At 35.5% G+C, this 23,580-nt stretch overlaps 1 protein-coding gene across 3 annotated transcripts in view; it reads right to left on the minus strand.

The window, feature by feature from the left end:
* Positions 1–1,348: 1,348 nt before the first annotated feature.
* PLAA (phospholipase A2 activating protein) overlaps positions 1,349–23,580 on the minus strand; it is a 39,758-nt gene continuing 17,526 nt past the window's right edge. Inside the window, exons 5-14 of one of the 3 annotated variants that reach the window (XM_032860319.1) lie at positions 22,177–22,344; positions 21,583–21,718; positions 19,733–19,902; positions 16,266–16,423; positions 15,402–15,621; positions 12,626–12,697; positions 9,202–9,270; positions 5,706–5,807; positions 4,175–4,339; positions 1,349–2,891 (exon numbers count right to left, since the gene is read on the minus strand). In XM_032860319.1, the coding sequence (XP_032716210.1) occupies positions 2,326–2,891; positions 4,175–4,339; positions 5,706–5,807; positions 9,202–9,270; positions 12,626–12,697; positions 15,402–15,621; positions 16,266–16,423; positions 19,733–19,902; positions 21,583–21,718; positions 22,177–22,344 (1,826 nt within the window). In that variant the 3' untranslated portion in view covers positions 1,349–2,325. Of the gene's footprint in view, positions 2,892–4,174; positions 4,340–5,496; positions 5,616–5,705; positions 5,808–9,201; positions 9,271–12,625; positions 12,698–15,401; positions 15,622–16,265; positions 16,424–19,732; positions 19,903–21,582; positions 21,719–22,176; positions 22,345–23,580 lie in introns of those variants that run through there. The other 2 variants (XM_032860321.1, XM_032860320.1) reach the window with 2 other exon arrangements.

Raw genomic sequence — 23,580 nt, forward strand, 5'->3', positions numbered from 1 at the left:
GGACATTAACTCCAATACTTTTACCACTGTAGGGGACTTGACAGCCTGTATCAAGTCTAAAGAATGTGTATTAATTTGGCCCACCAATTCCATGTGTAAAATATAGCTTAAGGAACTAGTAAGACACTTAGGATATTTGTTTGAGTCTGCTTGATAGCTGAACATTTAAAACAATATTGGATAATAAGAAATGGATATATCCATATAATGTACTGTATTTATTAAGGTGGAGATATGCATACTGTATGTCAAGTTTAAAAATCAGGTTATTGAACAATGTGTATCACACAGTCTCTTAAGAAAAAAAGCATGTTTACATACCTACTAATATGCCACAAGACATTAAGAATGGTTCTGTCTGGGTGGTGGGATTACAGGCAATTTTTATTTGATGTGTGTTTTATTTGATGAATATATGTTTTTATATTCACAAAAAAATATTAAGGGAATCATGGGGGAAAAAAACTGAAAAAGGCTTTAAAATATCACAAAACCATCATATAACACTTATTTCTCAAGTGGGATTATCTTTTTTCTTTAGATAAATTGTATTTTATAATTTTTTAATAAACATGAAATACTAATATTATAAAGTTGTTGTAAAGATTTGTACACTATAAGAAGCAAACAGTGTTTACAATTTGCCACGCCTTACAATTTGAAGAATGAACTCATGTTCTTAATGTCCTCCCATCATTCAAAGGTTCTACCTAGTATTTCAAAATACGTAGATAAATCGTCTGTACTTAAAACTGTATGCTAGACTGCACATGTTCACGAGAAAGCAGTATATTGCAATGGAACCAGGCTCACCTGGGTTAAATTCTTAACTTTTCCATTTAATTTTGACTTAACCATCTAAATCCCAATTCAACAAAAAGTAAAGCAAAGGTTCCTAATGAGCCAGCCAACAGAATTTTTAAAATCTGAGTACACATCACAAAGTTGCAATTTAATACTCAGCAAAATACACATCCCCTCTATTTTACCCATTTTTTTTTGATATTTCAAGTTTTTCCTTGAATCAATACAATGGTCAAAAATCTTTCCTCTCTTATTAGGGAAGAATTGTTCTTTGCAATTTGTCATTAAGTCAGTAAACTGATGGTTTTGTATACCATAAATGTTGAGAATGCTGCCACTATTTTATGCAAAGTCCTCTTTGTGAAAAGATCTTTCCCACTTTAAAAAATTGGAATAGTTATGCTTCTCTTAAGAAACTCAAGTTCTCGTAAACACATTAAATTACATAATTAAAGTGCTGGTTTCTCCTTTGTGTTAACTGCTAGGATGTTCAGAGATAAATTTGTGATGCCTCTCTCTAGTAGTATGGTATGCACTTTTTTTATCCCATTATGATTCCTCCCATTATATTTACTTCTGAAAACAGAGACACCATCACCCTTCATCTAAGGGGTTTTGGAAATTAAATATCAAAGTGGTTAGCCCCGTGCCCAGACCATGTTAGGAGCTCAAAAATACCAGTTTTACATGATAGGATCTGAACTTGCCAGTAACATTGTTATTGCTTGCACGGTTGCTTGATAAAATTCAACACATTCCAAATTCCCTTTGAGACCAATGGAAATGACCAAAAATAAACTAGTATCAAAACTAGAATGAATAATGAAGTTACCTCAAATACGGAGGGGTGAAAGAAACTGGATCATAAACTTGGAGTTAATTTGGGATCTTATCTTTCTGAATTGATATACAACCTAATACAGCTTAGTCAGTTGCTTTTCCTTCATCTACAAATGAGCCATCAAACAAATATAATTTCTATTTACAAGTAACTTAAATGAAGAAATTATTTTATATCTTTTCAATATATGGAATAATTTATAACAAAACTTAACTTTTGAAAATTCCAAAGTACTTATCAAAATAAGGCCTTGAAATATATCGGTGCTGTTAAAAGAATCAGCAATAAAAATGAGTACAGCAGTAGTTAAATAAAAGTCAACCACGGACAAGTAACATTTTGGGGTATATAAGTAGTAAAAGCAGATTATATAAATAAAAGTTCTTATGTGGCAAAGGTATGGCCATTATGCCACTGTAGCAGTTGTGTTCTTGCTGATTTTAGCTCATTCTTAATTTGTTTCTAAACTCCTGAAAACTTACCCACATCACACAGGAAAATCTCACAGTTCATCAGTGCAAAAATTTTATTTCTTCTTTGTCTCCTCTTACCCCCACTTTACAAGATCTGAAATTTTACTTAATCCACAGCCTTTTTTTTTTTTTTACCATCTGTAATCAGTCATGTAAAATGTGAGAAAAAACACTAATCAATTTAAAATCTCAGCCACATCTCCATTGTTACAGTAAATTTAGGATAAGTCTACAGCATTCACTTACTTTAGCTGGTTCTGATACTGAGGCATATTTTTTTATTTGAGAATCAACACCTAAAGACTTGGCTAACTGTACAGCATTTAAATCATCACTGATAAGTGTCCCAAGAGCCACAAGGAGTCTAAAAGTGGCTTCTAGGTCTTGTACAACTTCCAAGACTGTGCTAATTACTGACAAGCACTGAGCTTTCCCTTCAATGTTATGGTCTTTATGAAAACAAACAGAATAGTTCAGGGTCAATGTAGCCAGAGCAATGTGAATGTTCTTATTGCTCCCTGATTTCAGTTCTATTGCATGAGACATTAGTGATTCCCTTTGGGACATCATGAGCTTTTGTCCTGCCTGGCCAACAAAACAGTTGCAAAAAGTCCTCAGAGCAAGCAGCTGGTTTGCTGGCTTTCCTTTAGGGTTCAGAAGACTGATAAGATGACTGCTGAACTGAGCCCCTTCCTTCTCATTGCAGAAGTTCTCATTCACACTGGGATGTTTAATTGATAACCGAAGAATGTCAAGTGCAGGAAAGACAATATCTATTAAAAAGAAAAATTCATTAATGTTTATAAAAACCCAGAAAATTCCTATGACTGTTACTCAGTTTTAAGAATCTTATTTCATTAACACACGACCATTTCAGAAAATGTTAAAAACCATGTGCCTGATTTACAAAATACATGTATTCCTCAACTTTTGTTAATTAATTTTTCTTATTTATAGAGAGTGGATTTATTGCTACAAGATCATACATGCTTTAAAGATAATTTAATTTAAATGGGTGATTATCTAGCCTGATACATACTGAGTATTCACTAAATCCTTGTGGAATGAATGGGATGGGGACTTTGCTTTTAAAAAGACCAAAGAGTTGAAGAGGGGAAGCTTTTTTTTTTTTTTTTTTTTTTTTGAAGAGAGAAAGAAAGTGCACACATGACTGGAAGTGAGTTGGGAGGTGCAGGGAAGGAGAAGGAAAAATCTTAAGCAGGCTCTACACTTATTGTAGAGTCCAATTAGGGGCTAGTGCAGAACCCAGATCGGGGCTAGATCTCACAATCCCGAGACCGTGACCTGAGCTGAAATTAAGAGTCAGATACTTACCCAACTGAGCCACCCAGGTGTCCCTAGAGGGGAAGTATTTTTTAATAGAATTCCAGTGGACAAATGCTAATAGGATGTTTACAGGTTGGTGGAGGGCTTTACATTCCAAGGATTGCGCAGACACCATCTGAATGAACGCACTCTATAATCTTAGCATACTAAAAGTAAGGAATCCAGAAATTATGTGCCCTGTGATATAAAGGTAGTATGCAGCATCATTTATAAAGGATATTCACCTAAAAAAAATCTATTGAACCAGAATCTACTTATGTCTAGCAGGAACTATAGAGACAGTGGAACACATTAAGTGATCTGCCAAATTCACAATATGGGATATTAAGCAGGACATATGATTTTTCTTCTCTAATCAATAGCATGAAAAAGTAATAATAAGGGAGAGGACATTTTTGGAATTTAAAAAGAATTAAGTGAGTTAAAAAAATAATTATAGCAGACATTCATAACCTGGGTTAATAGGTTACAAAACGTTCCTGGGTGGTTTGCAAGGGATCCAGAAAAGCTCTGAAATGGATGAAATGGTACATGGATGGGGTTCATTACGTTCCATTCAGATTCTCATAAGGCATGAGACCAAATCAAGACTATGAATTACAACTACCCAGGGTTACTTTTACTCAATCTGGAAATACCAGTAATACTGTTAGAAATGAAAAGATACACTTACTGCTTTTTAATTACATTTTAAAGACTGTTTCCATACCTTCAGGCCAGTTAATAGCTTTCCACAAAATCTGAAGTTGCTGGGCTGTGGGTTTTTCTGAAGAACTATTACATATGAGAGACAGTATCTTTTCAAGAAGTATCAAGTCATCCTCAGTTAACTTTTTCTCTTCAGGTGCAGTTCCATTAAGTTCCTTCAGTTTACCTAGAACCCGAACCCAAACTTTTAAAATTCTCTAATTAACCAAATGTAATATAAAAATGTCAAAATTTTCAGTAAGAGTATTCCACCATATACCAAGGGGAAGGTAAGACTTTTCAGGGCAATTATCAAATACCATAAAATAAGGATAAGGCCTATGAGTGTTATTCGTTGAGCACAGTAAAGAAAAGAAAGGTTACTGTGATGATTTTTATTTTACCTTTATTTTCTAGGATCTTATGAAACTCTGCTTTAAGTAAGTTTTAAAGTAGATCGAACTTGTAATTTTTTGATTTTCAAAGCAACATCATGTCATTATACCCAAGTCTAAGTCAAGTCAATCTATTTCCTCAAAGAAAAAATTTATAATGGCTTTTAGCCAACTTATGTCAACGTCTATGATTGTTAATGAATTAACTGAAGAGTTAAATGTCTATTTATAATATTTAATTTATTAACTTAGTTCCATATGTGCTTTTGACATCACATTACTTTAAAAACATATTTGATGGAAATACTGTCTTTTGTTACCATATTCACATTTCATGAAACAATTTTTTAAAGGATTTATTTATTTATTTTAGCTTGAGTGTAAGAGACCAGGGGCGGGGGAGAGAGAGAACCTCAAGCAAACTCCTTGCTGAGTGTGGAGCCCGACATGAGGCTCAATCTCTGAATCCCGAGATCACAGCCTAAGCCAAAATCAAGAGTCAGAAGCTTAATGGACTGAGCCACCCAGGCACCCCTTATGAATGATTTTTATAAAGACAATATGAAGGTTCATTCTGACCAAAAACCCCCTATTTTATATTGAGATGTATCTGTTATCTTATCTCAATTCTCATGAAGTAGTAGTGGCAAACAGAGCTAGTATTCTCAGTCCAAAAAGCACCTGCCATTTTGTTTTGAGAGAAACAAGTTAACAGAAAAAGCATTTAAAGTCAACTGAGCAGTTTCATTTTAATGGACAATTTGAACAGCCTTTTATTATTATTTCTAAGGGCAACTAATTTTCTTAAGAGAAAATTCTTATTGTTCAAACGCTTTACTCATTTGTCTTCATCATTTTTTTTTCCTGAAAACATTAAGATTTCAGGGAATGGGATTTATATTTTTCCCTTTCAGTTTTTTTTTCATTAAAATCATCATAAAGCATTTACCTTATATTTGTATAAGGCTTCTTGCAAGTATTAAGGGTCCATTATCAGACTGTGTATTTGCAGTCGACGCAGTTTTGTAATCCCACAACAGAAGTCTCTATCATGTAAGCACCCAGTTCCTAGCTCATGTGAGGAGGAGAAACAGTCTTGAGTGCACTGCAAAGAGTCTATGGATATGTGAGAAAACTATTTAATTAAAATGCACTTACCTAATATTTGTGTAGGGTTTGCCTGGTCAAAAGTGAGAGCCTCTTTTTTAGGGAAATAAATATTCACTGTTCTAGATGCAGCTGACCGGTAGGCACTATTCCCTATTTACAGAACAGAAGATGATTAAAATCATAAGGACTAGACAAAACTGAGATTCTTCTAATTGTAGGACTTTGTTTTCACAATTATTGAGATATGTAACTACTCAGTGCATGCAATAAAATCAGAAAAAAGAAAATCATAAGATTTTATAAATTGATTATATTTGTTGATGTAATAAATTTTAGTTTTTGGACTGGGAGCTTAAATGTAAAACAAAAGCCTTTCCATTTCATATTCTCTACATCCCTCATACTTCTAAGATTCAATCTAAATAAGTTTTAAAAGATCAAAGAATACACAATTATGAAACCTTCCATTCCCATCTTAAGTAAGGCATATTGATCTCTTTCTTCTCATGTCTTTTACTGCTTATTCCAAATGATATAGTAGGTATTGTCATTTTCTCCATCATTTATTTATTTTTATAAGTTTTTATTCAAATTCCAGTTAGTTAACATAAAGTGTAATATTGGTTTCAGGTGTACAATACAGTGATCCATCACTTCCATACACCATCTGGTGCTCATCATGAGTACATTCCTTAATCCCCATCACCTGTTTATCCCATACCCACACCAACCTCCCCTCTGGTAACCATCAGTTTGTTCTCTATGGTTAAGAGTCTGTTTCTTGATTTGACTCTCTTTTTCCCCTTTGCTCATTTGTGGAATTTTTTAAATTCCACATTATGAGTGAAATCCTATGGAACATGTGGTATATATATATACAAAGGAATATTAGTCAGCCATAAATAAAAGAATGAAATCTTGCCATTTCCAATGGCTTGGATGGAGCTAGAGAACATATCATGCTATGTGAAGGCAGTCAGTCACAGAAATACTAAGGCCATATGATCATTTTAATAAATCTCCCCAAGATGTAGCTTCCTAAAGGGAAAGTGTCCTAATCTTTTATGCATTTTTTTTAAAGATTTTATTTATTTATTTGTCAGAAAGAGAGAGCACAGGCAGACAGAGTGGCAGGCAGAGGCAGAGGGAGAAGCAGGCTCCCTGCTGAGCAGGGAGCCCGATGTGGGACTCGATCCCAGGACGCTGGGATCATGACCTGAGCCGAAGGCAGCCGCTTAACCAACTGAGCCACCCAGGCGTCCCTCTTTTATGCATTTTTACTTCCTAAGTTCCTATTATAGTGACCAAAATGCAGTGTCTGACAAACAACTGGCCAAGGATGAAAATTTAGTAAAATACATAGTGACTAAAGTCAATTAAAGCATAATTAAACCTAATTTTTATTTTATCTGCATTCCAAATCTTATTTTTGTCCCAATGCAAAAATTAAGATATTTTGCAAAAATATGTATAAAACATTTAAATTTTCTGAATATATCAGAAACGGGAATAAGATAGGTAAAGATTAAGTTATGAGATAAATACACAAAATTAATTTTAATTGCTTAAAAAGCATAAAATATTTATTGGTGTGATCAAAGACGAGCTAAAAGACATTGCCTGAAGTCCTAGTCACTAGAGTCTCGTTGTGGTAAGGAGAATGCAAATCAAATACCATTCAAACAATGAGATAAAACAAGAAGGAAAAGTACAGAGTGCAATGAGAGCTTATGATAGCGTACGTGATCCAGCAGAGGGCATATCTGAATGCCCAGGAAATATCATTTAATAAATACTATATTCCAAAATTAAATTAAAAAAAAAAACAAGAAAAAGCCAAACAGTAATTTGTGGTCTAAATAACAAAGCAAAGGGCTCAAGTATTCTAAAACAGCACAGCATCTACCAAACTCCTGAGAAAATAGCATGGGATACTCAAGAACCTGAAACAGGCCAGTAAGCCTGGGTAGAAAAAAGGCAGAGAGGAAGCCAAGAAAAAATATTCAATGGGAAACCATTAAAGGGTTTTAATCAATGAGAGTATAAACGAAGTTTGACTGTAAAATGATCACTGGCTGCAGTACAGCTCATGTAGAGAGCAATGTGGAGGATATTACTTCATCTGTCTAAGTAAGAGATGACAATAAGGTGGACGAACGTATATAAAGTCCAGCATATGTACCCAACTGTTAAAAACTCTAACTTCTGAAAAATGGCAGCAAGCACGGTTAACTTCAGACTCTTTTCTAATACAACAGCTACAGCTAACAATTACTAAGCATTTATTCTGCATAAAGTGCTTTATATACATTTTGTAATTTTAGTAAACTCTTAACAACTCCATGAGGTAGATTATTACTTCAATTTTACAAATGGGAAAAACAGAGGCACAGGAACAGAATAACTGGCTCAAGGCAAAACAGGTAAAAATTAGTGGAACAGAGATTTGAATCTAAGCATTCTCACTCCAGAGTCCTCAATCTTAATCATTATGTTATACTTCAATACCACCACTCAGGTTAGTTTGGCAATGAAAAAAGAGCTTACAAAAATCATCACATACCAAGTTGGTTCTTAGAGGGCTGGTTTGCAAGTATATATTTTATTATGGTCAAGAACATATATGTTCCACATATATTAGTCTCTTGTAGAAAATAACAAGTAGGGAAAACACAGGACAGGATAGGTGTCAAACTTTCAAGAATTGAACCACAAATTTAGTCCTGCATTTTATTAACAGTCAAAAAGAGGGAAGCATGTCCGCCTATATTCAACCATGATGAACAAGTAAGATGTGTCAGACTCTAGGCAAGATACTAAGAATAAAAAAGAAAAGTTAGCTGGTCAGGAGAAGATCAGATAGCACAGGCCTAAATCACAACAGCAAATTTTTTTCTGGGTCCTCTTAAACAGAACATGGAGCACAGTAAATAACATTCTCTTTCTTTTAAATATTTTATTTATTTATTTTGATGTAGGACTCAATCCCAGGACTCCGGGATCATGACCTGAGCCCAACACAGATGCTTAACCAATTGCACCACCCAGGCGCCCCTGAAGAACATTCTCAATACATTAAGAATGAACAAAGGAGAGACGCAAAAAAAAAAAAAAAAAAAAAACCCACAAAAAATAACCCTCAGGTTTTGTAAGGGTGGTGAGAAGACCAGACCTATGACAGAAAAGCAGATTTTAATCCTGGCTACACATTAGAATCACACTGGAAGATTATGAAAACTATACTTGCCGAGGCCCCAAACCAGGGCAGCAATAGACTCAGTGGGCATCTCTGGAGATGAGGTTTTTTTAAGCTTCCTACGTGGGTCTAATATGCAGTATGCCACAATTCTGAGAATACTCTAAAAGCCAGGTCGGGAAATTTGGTCTTCATCTACTATATGAAAAGTTCTCTAGCAAGAAAAAGATACCAGATTTCTCGATCTTTCATTAAATAAAAGTTCCAGTAAATTTTAAAAATCTAAAAAAGAAAAAAAGAAGAAGAAGAAGAAAAAGAAAAAGAAACGAAAAGTAGACAAGTGTATACCTGTAAATGGATCAACTCCAGCCATGGTAGTTCCCATATTGGCAGACCCTGGCACATAACGACCACCACCTGAAATGCAGTGACACATCTAGTAAGCAAAGGTAACTGCAAATTAAAGTTCAAAATGTTCCTTTCTATACAGAGTAACTTATTTTCAATATGAGTCACAGTTCAGAATGGCATTTTATACACATAATAAATGGGCTATGAATTTGTTTAGAATAGTACCTGGCATATAGTTGGTGATAAATGTTAGTCTTAAAAGTAATTCTCAAATTACAAAATAAACATTAGATGCCTTATACATTATAATTATAGATAGTAATGAATTGAAAAAGCATCAGTGGATTGGACAGAAGAAATTAAAAGGTTTCCATAATGAAACGTAAACGTGGGGTGCCTGGCTGGCATTAGAGTCTTGATCTTAGAGTTTTAAGTTCAAGTCCCACACTGGGTACAAAGATTACATAAAAAGAAAACCTTAAAATATTAAAAACAATAAAAAATGTGAACATTATTCTACTGAAATAGGATTAGCTAATACATAAGCAAAAAAGAGACTAGATAAGATTTAGGGATGCTATGTTAATAGCACTGTCTCATATTTGGGATCCTACTTGTGGATTCTCATTGAAAATGGAAAGAAAGGAACATGAAAAAACAGTGTAGAGAATGAATCAGCAGGATTAGGAGATGTTCAGAGTCCTGGATCAGCCCTCATGGGAAGAAGATGAGCTACTTTTCCAGCTCCTCTGAATTTAATATCTAGGAGTTAGTATAACTGCTGTAACACATATAGAAGAAGCAAACAATACAAAAGAAAAAAACCCCAAAACTGCAGATGTAAATAGATTAAAATAATGAAGAACACAGAATAAGAGGCTTTTTTGTTTTTTACTAATATACTAGGTAGCATGCTAGGCATCTTTTTAAAAAAGATTTATTATTTGTAGGAGAGAGAAAAAGATAGAGTGTGCGTGCGTGGGCACATGCAAGGGGAAGGGCAGAGGGAGAAGAAAACCAAGCAGAATGGAGCCCGAGGCAGGGCTTGATCTCATGACCTTGAGAGCTCCACCTGAGCTGAAACCAAGAACTGGTTATTTAACTGACTGTATCACGCAGGTGCCCCTCATGCTAAGCATCTTATATTTGTATACTCATTTAAATATCAATTAGATACCATTATTATTAACAGTATTTTAGAAGAAAGCTGAAGAACTTGTCCAAGGCATTAATTATGAGGCGAAGTATGATCCTACACTCTTCTAAATGTGGTTCTTCAACCACGTGAGAGTCACCTGTTCAATATGCAGATTCCTAGAGCCCACCCATAACAGCCTACTGGTTCTCTGAATTGGATTCACTTTAAAAATGTATAAGGTGCTTTTAAAATTACTAATGACAAACCAAACAACAAAGAACATTTAATCAGCATCCATGGGTGAGATCAGGGCATGAGTAATTTTTACCTCCTCACCAACCTAGAGTATCAGAATAATCTCTGTGGGAAGGACCTTATGATGAGTTAAACAAGCATCCCAGGTGATCCTAACTGACATTGGAAGTTTGAGAAGCACATAAATAAGGAATAGAAAAGAGAATTAAGATTGACCTTGGGGCTCCTGGGTGGCTCAGTGGGTTAAGCCTCTGCCTTTGGCTCAGGTCATGGTCTCAGGGTCCTGGGATGGAGCTCCACATCAGGCTCTCTGCTCAGCAGGGAGCCTGCTTCCCACCCCACCCCGACCCCCCCCACCTACTTGTAATCTCCCTCTCTGTCTACTTGTGATCTCTCTCTGTCAAATAAATAAATAAAATCTTAAAAAAAAAAAAAAAAAGAAAGACTGACCTTAAACTATAAGCTGAATGGGAAAAACTCTTTGTCCCAGTGCTACTGGTAAAATTGGGGGAATATATACTAAAAACACTGAAGGCTTAAATATAGTCTGGTCATTTTGCTAAAAACTTCACATGTACTATACCATTTAATTTTCATAACATCTCAATACGGTAGGTACTATTATCTGTTTTTAATAATAGTGTGGTTCAGTTATCCTAGTAACTCCTCAATTCTCTTGGATGGTTAGTATGCTATCTTGCATATCTCCATAATCACTGAATCTTCTGAGTTACTGACATTGTGCAATAGTGAGACATGCTCCAGTGATGATGGCCTCAGGAGTTCTCTTGATTTGGTTGCTATTGCTTGAAGCTTCTTTCTGTTCCAAGAAAAAGCTGCTAATGAGGTCTGAGAACTACGTTGTTCTAAGTTTCAGGGCATCACTATGTCTTGAATAAGTCATCGCCTTATCTACTCTTCAGATCCTTAATACCTTTTTGAATTTGCATTATGTCATCAAGGGTTTCCTTAATAGCCACTGTGCCATCACAACATTTAGCTTGATCTTGATAGACGGTGATTATAGCATACTGGTTACCAATGCACAGCGTGCAGCTAAGGGCATCTGGGCCACCAATTCATTCACAGGAGAGAAGAAGCTCACTGAGAGCGATTCACAACTTCATGATAGTGACCGAAGGTTGTGTGTTGGTCCAATTTATGGTTTAGACAGAAATCTATGCAAGGCCAGTGGATACTCTAAGTGCCAATAATCTCTTCCCAAACTGGGTATGTTGTCGAGGAACTCTGGCTGATGATCCAACAACAGCATCATAAAATATGACAAAAGCTACTCTGAAAACAGAGACTTCTTCAGCTGCATTCAAGTCCCAGCTTGGCAATTGTTTCCCAGTAGTGTTGATGCCGAGGCATGCATACCTTGGTAAATAAAGTCACTGTGAAGTGATACACCAACACTTCCAGGGCTTCATGAGGGCCATTAATAACACAGACTAGAAGAAATAATCCTGGGTGGACTGTGTTCTTCCATGCTAAGGCACAATATGCCTGAACAGACTTCTTGACTGCACGGCTTCATCCAGTATCAGGGAATCACATGGCTCCTTCTTTGCTTGTGATCAGTAGAATCTCGCCAGTAATACCACTCATGCTGTGTCTTGGTTGGTGGGTTCCCCTATTATCTAATTTCACAGATAAAAAAAATAGGCTCAGACAGGTTAAGCAACTTGCCAACTTCTCATAGCAAGTAAGTGGTAGAGCCAGATTTTGAACCAAGGTCTATCTGACTCTAAAAACTATGCCCTTCATGACTCTTGCTCTCCTTGCAAGAAGGACCACTGGAGAAAACGATGAGTTCTAATAATACGCTATTTAAAAGTCATGACAAAAACTACAAAATACTCCAGGAAAAAGCAAAAATTAGAAGTTAAAGAAAAGGAGATCCATCAAAATTGGAATATAGATAAGGGAATTATTATTAGATGATGTCTCCAAAATGTAAATCCATATAATGCAAAATTCTATACATTAAATGAAGAAGATACAATTATCAAAACTGCGTCCCACCTGTAAAAGGATCTGCTGCAGGCAGTGTGTTAGAGGATCCTGATGAAGACCCCGGAACATACCGACCACCACCTATGTATGCAAACAAAGGAAAAGCTGAAGTATGCCAAAATTTTGGAATTTCATAAACTGCACAACGCTTACATTAGAAGACTAAGCTTGGAGGAAAAACAGAAGAGCAAAGCTGTCACGTGATACAATAACAGAATTCAGTCAGCAGTTCTTATAGTAGGAAAGACTACTTAAGAAACTAAAATTTCAGTGATTCTCCAAGTTTGGTTTCTCAACTTTATTACTTTATTAGGTGTTAGCCACTGCCCTTAAATATTAAAATGACTAAAAATTCAAATTTAAAAGGAGAAGTCACAGGTGGTCTCTGACCTAGATAATATACACATATAATCAGTTCCTGTTCCTATACAAATTCACTAGAATTCCTGCTGTTGCTGTTGCTATCAAAACCACAGGCATCAAATGTTAATCTTTTAGAGAACCCCTGAATTCATTAACTCATGTGTCAAATAGTGCTGGGGATCCAGCTGAGAACAAGATTGCTTGTATCCATCGAAGCTTACAACCCACTGGAGAAGAGAATTACACGAAGGCGATGAGTGCCACAAACTCTTGATTTATACTTACACAAATGTGCGGTGTGTGTGACTATATGTTTTGTTAGTACCTCTGGGGAAATAATCAGAGGTGTCTACAATAGGAAAGATATATATAAAAGGATGCAAAAGATATATATGTAAAAGATATATATAAAAGGATGCTTTAAAGTTAGAGATTCGGAAGAGCAAAGAAAGCCAGAGTTAAGATTTCCAGACGGAGCCAGCTGCTCTAGTATCGGTCTTCCACTTCACAAAATCGCTGACACAAGACTATAATCATGTGTTCGCTCTTTTGTGCTGTGGCCTGAAATTCCACCAACGGAATACCCAGATAATAAACACAGTTTTGTTTTTTTTTAAGATTTTATTTATTTGTCAGACAGAGATCACAAGTAGGCAGTGAGGCGGGGGCGGGAGGTGGATGGGTGGCGGGAGAAGGCTCCCTGCTGAGCAGAGATTCCCAATGTGGAGCTCGACCCCAGGACCCTGAAATCATGACCTGAGTCAAAGGCAGAGGCTTCACCCACTGAGCCACCCAGGCCCTATAAACAGTTTTTTTTTTTTGTTTTTTTTTTTTTTGTCAAGTGCAACTTTTAGGAGGGGTTACATCATTTATATTCAGTAGTGAGTCAGTCTGATAATTCTGTTTAAGTCAACATGCAGGTGACATTACCTTTATTAGGTGAATGGGCAATGGAATTTTGAAATAGAGAAAGAAGAGATAACAGGAGTGTTAAGTATCAGTGAGGGAAGAAGACAGGAAGGGATACGGCAGCCTTGGAAAACAAGGAGGAGCACTAGCACATGAGAAATGACAACAGGAAAATACTAATAATAAAGTACTAATTTCAGAATTTTATTGAGAGCTGGCCCTGTACCTAAGAAAAAAGGAAGCATTTTATTTCCTCCTGTACCATAGCCTCAGTTCCCAGGACCCAAAACTCAGGGTCCTTTTTCTTTAGAAAAAGGAGTGTTATAATCCATTTCCTGGGAAAAAAGCCTCAGACTAATACTACTAGGATTATAATCTATAGACTGGTGTAAGAGCCTAATGCCATTTACATTTGTTTTTCTTGCCCTTCCCTGCCTCCCCTCAAGTCCCCATTTATAATATTTTAGACACCGTACACTATATTATAAACTGACTTAAAAGTCATTATGTGGAACACAAATCCCATGAAAACTAAAACTGCCCATAGTTCAATCCTAGATTTGATGCCCAACTAACCAATTTAGCCTCATGTGAAAAGAATTTACTTACTAAAATTCACCAAAACATGTATTTTTAAAAGGAGTAACTATATAAAGGAACTTCTGAGTTTCTTTTCATTTCATATGACTAAATTAAATTTTCATAGTTTTATTTAGTTTACAGTGTGGCTGTATTTTTGAAAGGGAAAAGCGACGCCTGGGTGGTTCAATCAGTTACCCGTTCAACTCTTGATTTCAGCTCGGGTCATGATCTCAGGGTTATGAGACTAAGCCCCATGTCTGGCTCTGTGCTCAGTATGGAGTCTGCTTGAGATTCTCTTCCTCTCAAAAAGAAAAAAAAAGAGATTCTCTTCATCTCTTTTTGCCCCTCCACCACCCACCTCCACCTCATCTGCATGGTCCCTGTCTCTAAAATAAATGATAAACAAAATCTTGAAAAGGAACAACATGGGGCGCCTGGGTGGCTCAGTGGGTTAAAGCCTCTGCCTTTGGCTCAGGTCATGATCTCAGGGTCGTGGGATTGGGCCCCACATCGAGCTCCCTGCTCAGCAGGGAGCCTGCTTCCCCCTCTTTCTCTGCCTGCCTCTCTGCCTACTTGTGATCTCTCTGTCAAATATATAAATAAAATCTTAAAAAAAAAAAAAAAAGGAACATTCACAGACCTGTACCCCTGGGGATAAAAATATATTATATGTTTATAAAAAATAAAATTAAAAAAAAAATAAAATAAATTTAAAAAAAAGGAACAACATATAATTGTTTCTATAAATATAGAATTACTATATAATTTGAGGTTTAAAAATATGAATTTAAAGTAAAAACCTGCTACAGATCTTGAATCTCGGTTTTTATTTAAACAGGTAATCATAATGGATGTTTAAACACATCAAAAGCAAAAAGAAAAAAAAAATCAACCAACATTTATGAACGTACAGAAGACTTTCCTAACTTACCTGTAAAAGGATCTGAAAAACTGGTATTCCCAAGTCCTAATACTTGACCTTTTGTGTTATCAATAATAAATTTAGCCACTTGATCCAAAAACATGGGATTCAAATCATTCTTCTGTAAGAAGTTGTATGCAGTTAACCAGGGATCATCACTGACGTTATATGGAAGTTTATATGATGGTCCACCTTCATTGACATCAATTGAGAAAACATAATCAAATTCCTTCAATAGGAATACAAAAAGGAGATAAATGATTACTAATGTATCTGTTCACTTAAATGACATATATATCACAGACATTATACATCCTTTTAAAAATAATTATTATAACACTTACACTTTCGCCAGAGTGCAATGTGCTACAAGATTAGCATTTCAGTAGGGGTGGGGCAGGGGACATATTACAACTACACATTAACTCTAAGGCCAAAGGAGGGTTTCTAATTGGTTGATTTGAAGGCCAAAAGTATTAGCTGTTACCATGCTCCAGGCACAAAACATGCTGGCATTAAAAGCACTGCCCCGCAGGGTCCTTCATATCTTGTCAAGTTAAATTTAGCGAGGCACAAAGCATTAGGTGAAAGGTGGCACAGAAGCTCCTAATTCAAAATGGTAGGGAACAATTTATGCATGGTAAGCACCCAAAGACAAACACTGGCTAATCTATGAAATGCAGCTTCCCTACATGGAAAGAGCTTTTTAAAAAGTCAATTTCAAGGCAGGAAAAATAGGAAATCTTCTCCATAGAAATGAATTTTTAAATCTCAAACACCAAAGAAAATTTTATCAGCATGGGGAAAAGGGAACAGAAGATGTTTGTCTAATGCTTTAGGGTAATGGTTATTACAAAGTAGAAGTTGACATACTTTCCCTTCATATAAGACTTTTCCAGATGTTTGCTGATTAGCACCAGATGAGCCAACAACATCACCGATTTTTAGCCACCTCCCTTCACTAACACTCCACTGATAGGCTTCAACTTTCTCCCCATCTCTGATTAGACGAGTCTGTCCTTCTCTAGTACCTTAAAATAAAACATTTAAGAATCAAAGGTAGAATAGCAGAGTAAAATTCAAAGCCATTTAGATAAAAAAATTTTAACTTTAAAAATTATACATAAAACAGAGTATGTATTTGGTTTAATGAAATTTTTATTAAAGATTTTAAAATGTTACTCTATTGGAAAGCAGCCCAAAAGAAAATAATGGTTAAAAGGAACCTGTATAAACAGAGGAAGGTTAAAAAAGTATGTCTCTACTAGAAAGAAGCCAGCCCACTAAAATAAAACAAATTTTATTACCGAGTATCTTCTGACAACACTGACTTTAGTAAATGACTCTCCATTCTTCTAGTTGTTCAGGCCAAAAAGTACAAAAGAATCTGATTCCTCTTTCTCTGAACTCCATGGCCAATCCTTCAGCAAATTCTGTTAGTTCTATCTTTAAAAAAGATCTAGGGGCACCTGGGTGGCTCAGTCGTTAAGCACCTGCCTTTGACTCAGGTCATGATCCCAGGGACCTGGGACTGAGCCCCACACTGTGCTCCGTGCTTGGCAGGAAGCCTGCCTCTCCCTCTCCCACTATCCCTGCTTGTGTTTCCTCTCTCACTGTCTCTGTCAATAAAATCTTAAAAAAAAAAAAAAATCTAGAAAACTATCTCTTCTCACCATCACCATCTCCATTGCTACCCAATGGTACAAGCCACCAGCATTTCTCACTTGGACTGCTTTAATGGCCTCTTACTCTTGCCCTGGGGCTCCCTGAAGTCTATATTCAACCCAGCAACCACAAAATTTTTTTCAAAAGTTGAAAGCACTCCTGTCACTCTTCTGCTGGAGGCCCTTCAATGGCTTCCCATCTCTCTCAGTTAAGGCCTAAGTCCTTGGAATGAGGTACAAGGCCAAATATATCATCCACTCTGACTTCACCTTCCACTACTCCTCCCCTCCACCTATCTCCCCACTTCAGCCATGGAGTCTTTACGCTGGCTTTTAATTCTGCCCATGACACTCTTTATACAGTGCTGGCAAGATTTGCTCCCTTGCCTCCTTAAGGACTTGAATGTCACATTCTCAGCAAAACATTCAGTGGCAGAGACAGCCATTTGTCCTCCAGAGATTCACATTCGTATTCCATAGTAGAACTGTAGTTTTAGCAAGATATACATGAGAAGCGGTCAGGGGAATCTGAGTGGGTGAGATGTGAGCCAGTTCTAGGCCCACTCCATCATCCTCTACCCTCCCCTTTTATTCTGTCTGATGGCTGAAAGTCTCTACACAAGAGGACCTTGGGAGCTACATGTTGAAGATGGTGGTTTCTATCAGCTGGGTCCCTGAATGGCCACAAGGAGCAAAACTGCTCCAATACCTTGCCATTAACTGAGCTTTTACTGTGCAACAAAGAAAATTCTCTTGTATTAAGTCTCTGAGATTTGAGAGTTTATCTGTTACAGCAACTAATGTTATCCTAAATAATATATATTTCCAGAGCATTGTATTTAAAATTATAAAACACTCCAACTCCTGCTTTGTTTCCCAGGGTACTTATCCCTATCTGACATACTTATATCATTACTTATTTACTTTTTAATTATCTGTCTCTTGCAGAACATAAATTTATGAGAACAGAGATTTTTATTCCTATTTCCCAGAGTTTAGAACAATGCCTGGAACACATTGGGTATTTAGTAAATATTTATTGTGTGTGTGTGTGTGTGTGTGTGTGTGTGTGTGTGTGTAATGACAAAGAGACTACATTTTATGAAGAATTGTAAGAATATTAAAAACATGACAGCATAATGGGTCATTTTTCAAACTCTGGATTTCAAGATCTCTTTATAGTCATAAAAGTTATTCAGAAGCTCAAAGAACTTTTATTAATGTGGGTTATATCAACTGACTTACTGGATTTGAAATTAAAAATAAAAAGTAAAATATATTTACTTAATGGAAAACAGATATATTACATATTGAATAAATAGTATTTTAATATTTTAATGAAAAATAAGAATAGTTTTAGAAGTTTACTGAGAAGACTGGCATGGTTTTATATATTTATAAATCTTTTTACTGTCTTAATAGTAGACAGCTGGATTATCATACCTGCCTCTCCATTCAATCTGTTGTAATCTGTCGTTTTGTTGAAGTAAAAAAAAGAAAATCCAACCTCATGCAGATAATATAATTGAAAGAGAAATGACTAGTTTAAAAGCCTTTTCAGAAAAATGTGAATATCCTACAAGTAGTAGGTCTTTAAAGGCTATACATTAGAATCTGAAACCATATCAATGCATTTTTTTATGCTCTACTAAACACTAAAATCCACTGGTCTATCTTAACAACTCCTGGTAACAGATACTTCTTCCAAAATTTCAATTTTCACTTGAGAGTTTTAAATTGTATCTTTAGCAATAAATACTGTCAGTATTTTCCTTAAAGTGACGTGATCACTTTGTTCTTTAAAAAAAAAAAAAAAAAAAAAATGCCCCAAACTTAAGGTTGGTTAGTTGTTCTTTGAAATAAATATGGCATTCTATGAAAAAGTTCAGTCTGCAACTCAAAGAAATGCACAAATACTTATCCTTGAAACACCATGGTGTTTCAAGTACTTTATCTGTACTTTCCATTTTGTCAACTAGAATATTAACAAAGACATGACTAATGGGTTGTAGTAAAACTAATTTTTAATGCTTCTTTAAGAACATTATTATGGGCAAATGGCTTTTTTTTTTTAATCCACCTTGCTTTTGAACCTTAAGTGCAAATGTTAACACAGTAGAAAAGTCAAATAACAGCTTAGTGTTATAAAATTAGTTTGACTTTGTGGACATCCTGAAAGAGTCTCAGAATTCCTAAGGGTCCGTGGATGAAGTTCTGAGAACTGCTATCATGGATCAGGCATATATCTAGATATCATTTGAAATAACCACTGTCCTCTGATTTAAGCTCAAATTACCCCCAACTTGTTAAGCAGACATTGCTTTATTTGAACTCATTTTTATTTTTAGTCTATACAACCTCTCTCAGAGAATCCAATCAACCAAAAGGTGTTAAATGATTGACTTCTGAGTACCTACTGTATATGAGCTAAGTATTAGGAGATTTATTTAAAACAAAAACAAGATTCCTGTTTATGAGCAGTTTAGCTCAGTCTTTAAAACTGTGAAACAGAGGCAAGAATATGGTTTCTCACAGTGGTTAAGTATAACAGTACAAATTCTAAAAAAATCCCTGTCTGGCAATGGGGATAACACTCAATTACCAGCAAATCAACCTCTTTTTCCTTCTCATTCTAATTATTCCAAATGGCAAACATATATACACTGAAATATTTACCAGGTTCATTCAGATGTTCCCTCCCAGGAAGCTGCTCAGCATTAATGTCCCCTAAATCACCAGTTTTGGAATCAATGGTTGCCTGAGAGAGTTCTTTTTCAAAAGCCTTGATTTCCTCAGCACTTGCTGTCCGATCCTCTGATTCTGTAAACACTCTAATAATACCATCACTATAAAGAAAAAACAAATTGATTTGAAGTCACTTATGCTATAGTGCATGAACATTATCACACCTGAATGATTCAAAGCAAAAATAATCTGTATTTGTGAATATGAGAAACGTTACTATGTATTTACGGCTGAGGAGAGCACTATGCTGGTTTTACACACTATCCTCTGTTGCTTCCTAAAGCCATGTTTAGGGTAGGAAAAAGATAATTTAAGGGAAAAGTCACTGGCAAAGGACAGAGAAATATATATTTGACACAATTTTGAATTCCAAGTAAGTATTTACCATCATAAAAATCTAGAGGCATAACATAGACTTCAAGTCACTATTACATAAGAGAGTATAAAGAAGGGCAGTAAGTTGGTTTACTTTACAAAGGACTCAAATACACAACATAAAGCTTAAAAATAGCAGATGCTCATTATCTGTCCATTCAGGAAACATGGAGTCTGTCTTTATTCTGATTAACTAGCAATGTAATCCGAAGGAAGAAAAAACCAGTCTTGCATTGGACTAGATGGCAACCCCAACCTCCAGTTTTGGGTAGGAAAGGCAAGTTAGCTACTTTCAAATGCACTAATCCTGCCCAATTCTAGAGAGAACTTGGTTTCTTACTTAACCTTCCACTAACAGGAACTTCACCCTTCCAGTTTGTTTACTTCAACTTTAAATATGCTTAGGGCGGAAAATAAAGAAACCAACAAATCTGCACTTGACCCAGACAAAAAGTAAATCACCTCCTTTATTAGGCCCTCCATCCCTAATGGCTGTTGCTTTCTTTTTACCTCTGCCTTCCATGCCAGATTCACTGGTGTAAGTGTGGCTCATCCCACTCAGACCCCAGAAGTCTAAAACTGAGGGCCTCACCTTCTGTACCAAACCAATTCTCCCACTTCCCCAATTTTATTAATGCAATCACCAAAAATTAGAAGCTTTATGCTTTTCTTTCATCCTTCTTTTGATCATCCTTCCTCTGCAACATTTCATATTTTGGCCTCTTATCTATTAGCACTGTGGGGATAACATTTCATAATGGCACAGGCACACTGTAACTGCTTTCTAAATTGCTTTTCCTGCTCACTATCACCACTACTTATACCCAACCTATTATGTAATAAATTGCAAGTTATGCTTTAATTATGTCACTTCTTTAAAAGCTAGAACCCTTTATCTCAAGCACAGAATCTAAAAAAGGCCTGGCATTCAAGGTTTCCCACAGTTATGCCCCGCTTTAATGTCTTACCACCTTACCAGTGTTCCCCACTATTCCCCAGCATGAATCCTCTACCATTTTCCTTCATTTCTCACACATATCCCTCTCGTGTCCATGTCACATCTTTATTTATAACATTTGTTTTGCTAGAAACTATCATTTCCCTTCTTACTCATTATCCTTCAATTTTCAACTCAAATTTCTCCTTCTTCAGAAAGTTTTCCCACACTAATCTCGATCTTCTCCAATTTCTTTGCATTCAAAGTTTTGACTGTACAACCTGCAGTACAATACCAGTGTAATATATCATGTTTCATTAATGTAAAAGTTGTCATGTTTAGTACTGTTTTTTCACTCCAGAAATATACATATGGTCTCCCAATTCACTTGGTGTTTCCTTATGGGTCATCTCTACACAATACCAAAGGCCTAAACACATGATATATTGACTGACTAGAATATAAATACCTCGCACCAACCACAATGTCACCATTGTCTAGAACACAGCAGCACCAAATAGATTGAGCTGGAAGTCGGATTGTTTGAGCACATTCCCCATGTTTCCAGATTCTCAGTGATCTGTCTTCTGCCGTTGTTACAAAATCTAAAATTAATGAATATAGGAAAAATCAGTTTGTATAAATAAAATTAAATACATGTATTACATATCACCTTCCCAGGTAGGCATAAGGATTTTTTTTTAACCCTGAACTATTTTAAAATTAGTTTTACATTTTATGTATTTCTCACTTATACAATACACAACTTAAAAAATCACATTTGCTATATTTCATACCTTACATGCTGTACACTTAGAACCAATAAATTATAGTCTTTCCTGAAATACCCAAAACTTTTTGACATAACCATCAAATATGAATTAATATAAAGATGATCACACAACCTTCTCCTTTACCAGAAGATCCTTAATGAGATAAAGCTACCAAATTACTCAAATCACAGTTAACAAACTGATAATTAGCACTCCTACCCCCACCTCAAGAATGGAACGATACAGTGACTGATAGAAAATTTAAAAATTTTAATACATGCTAATCTTACCTTTACAATTTGGAAAGACCGATATGCTATAAATATAATTGGTATGTCCATAATATACTTCAAGGCACTCGCCAGTGATCTGCCACCTTCTAATACTAGCATCATTTGCACAGGAAAGAAATTCTGTTTCACTCAAAATTGCTAAACCTCTTACACAGTCTTCATGCCCTGTATGAAAGAATAATATAAACCAATAAGATGGATGATTTCATTGATGGATCTCTGTATTAACTACCATTATAAAACATGTAAGTGGGTAGTAATAACTGATTTTCAAAGCAGAGAAATTAATTTTTTTCTATAGAAAAGACTGGTAACCAAAATTTTATTTTAGGTTTGGTAGTATTTTTTATTACCTTTGGAAGTTATTTTACATTTACCTTATCTTCTCCAAATTATTTCCTAAAGCTCTCCAGAAATAAGATTCTGATCCCAACAATTCATTTTCACCTGACAATTCATTTTCAACTTTTTGTCTTCAATAACAAGAGTAATTCATAACATACAAAACATTCAAACATGACAAAGAGTAATAGCCCCAAAATTTCTCAAAACATAATACTGAAATTAATATTTATAAGGCACTAATGAGACGGTAATGAAGGGCACTAATGAAAATTAAGAAAAATTCAATTATAAAAAAGATTTTAATTATTTAAGAATTTGAAATGAAAATCATTATAGAAAAGTAATCTTTATTAAAGTATGAAGAATAGATTAAGAGAGATTGATTTATCTGAAACCACACAACAACTAGCGGAAAAGCTAAAACAGGGATTCAAGTTTCCTGCCTTATAATCCCACTTCCTTTGATACAACAAATCATAACTTCTCCCCTGATTTGACCAAAACACAAATATATAACCAAACATCACTGCTTTATCAGCAGAAACATTTCATAACATATACAAATACAACCATTAAAATAATACAATAAGAACTAATAACCAATTTTTTAGAAGACAAGATTTTGTGGAATAAACATTATTCTTAATTATATAACTAGAAATATACATATATTCCATTAATTAAAAATTTAAAATCCTTTTAAAAACTTCATAAAACTCAATTTCTTTCAATATTAACTGAAGCAACGCAGATTACTTTCTTTTCTTTTTCTTAAGACTTTGTTTATTTATTTATTTGACAGAGATCCAAGGAGGCAGAGAGGCAGGCAGAGAGAGAAGGGGAAGCAGGCTCCCCACCGAGCAGAGAGCCTGACGTGGGGCTCAATCCCAAGACCCTGAGATCATGACCTGAGCCGAAGGCAGAGGCTTAACCCACTGAGTCACCCAGGCGCTCTTACTTTCTTTTTTTTAAGGACAGAACATTTTCTGAAGCTTATGATCTAATAAAGGAGATCAGGTATCAAAAAAAATTTTTCAGGTTCAGTATTTGCTGCTT

The sequence above is a fragment of the Lontra canadensis genome, unplaced genomic scaffold (genome assembly GCF_010015895.1).
Source record: "Lontra canadensis isolate GAN:19392208 unplaced genomic scaffold, GSC_riverotter_1.0 scaffold19, whole genome shotgun sequence".
NCBI classification, from domain to species: domain Eukaryota; kingdom Metazoa; phylum Chordata; class Mammalia; order Carnivora; family Mustelidae; genus Lontra; species Lontra canadensis.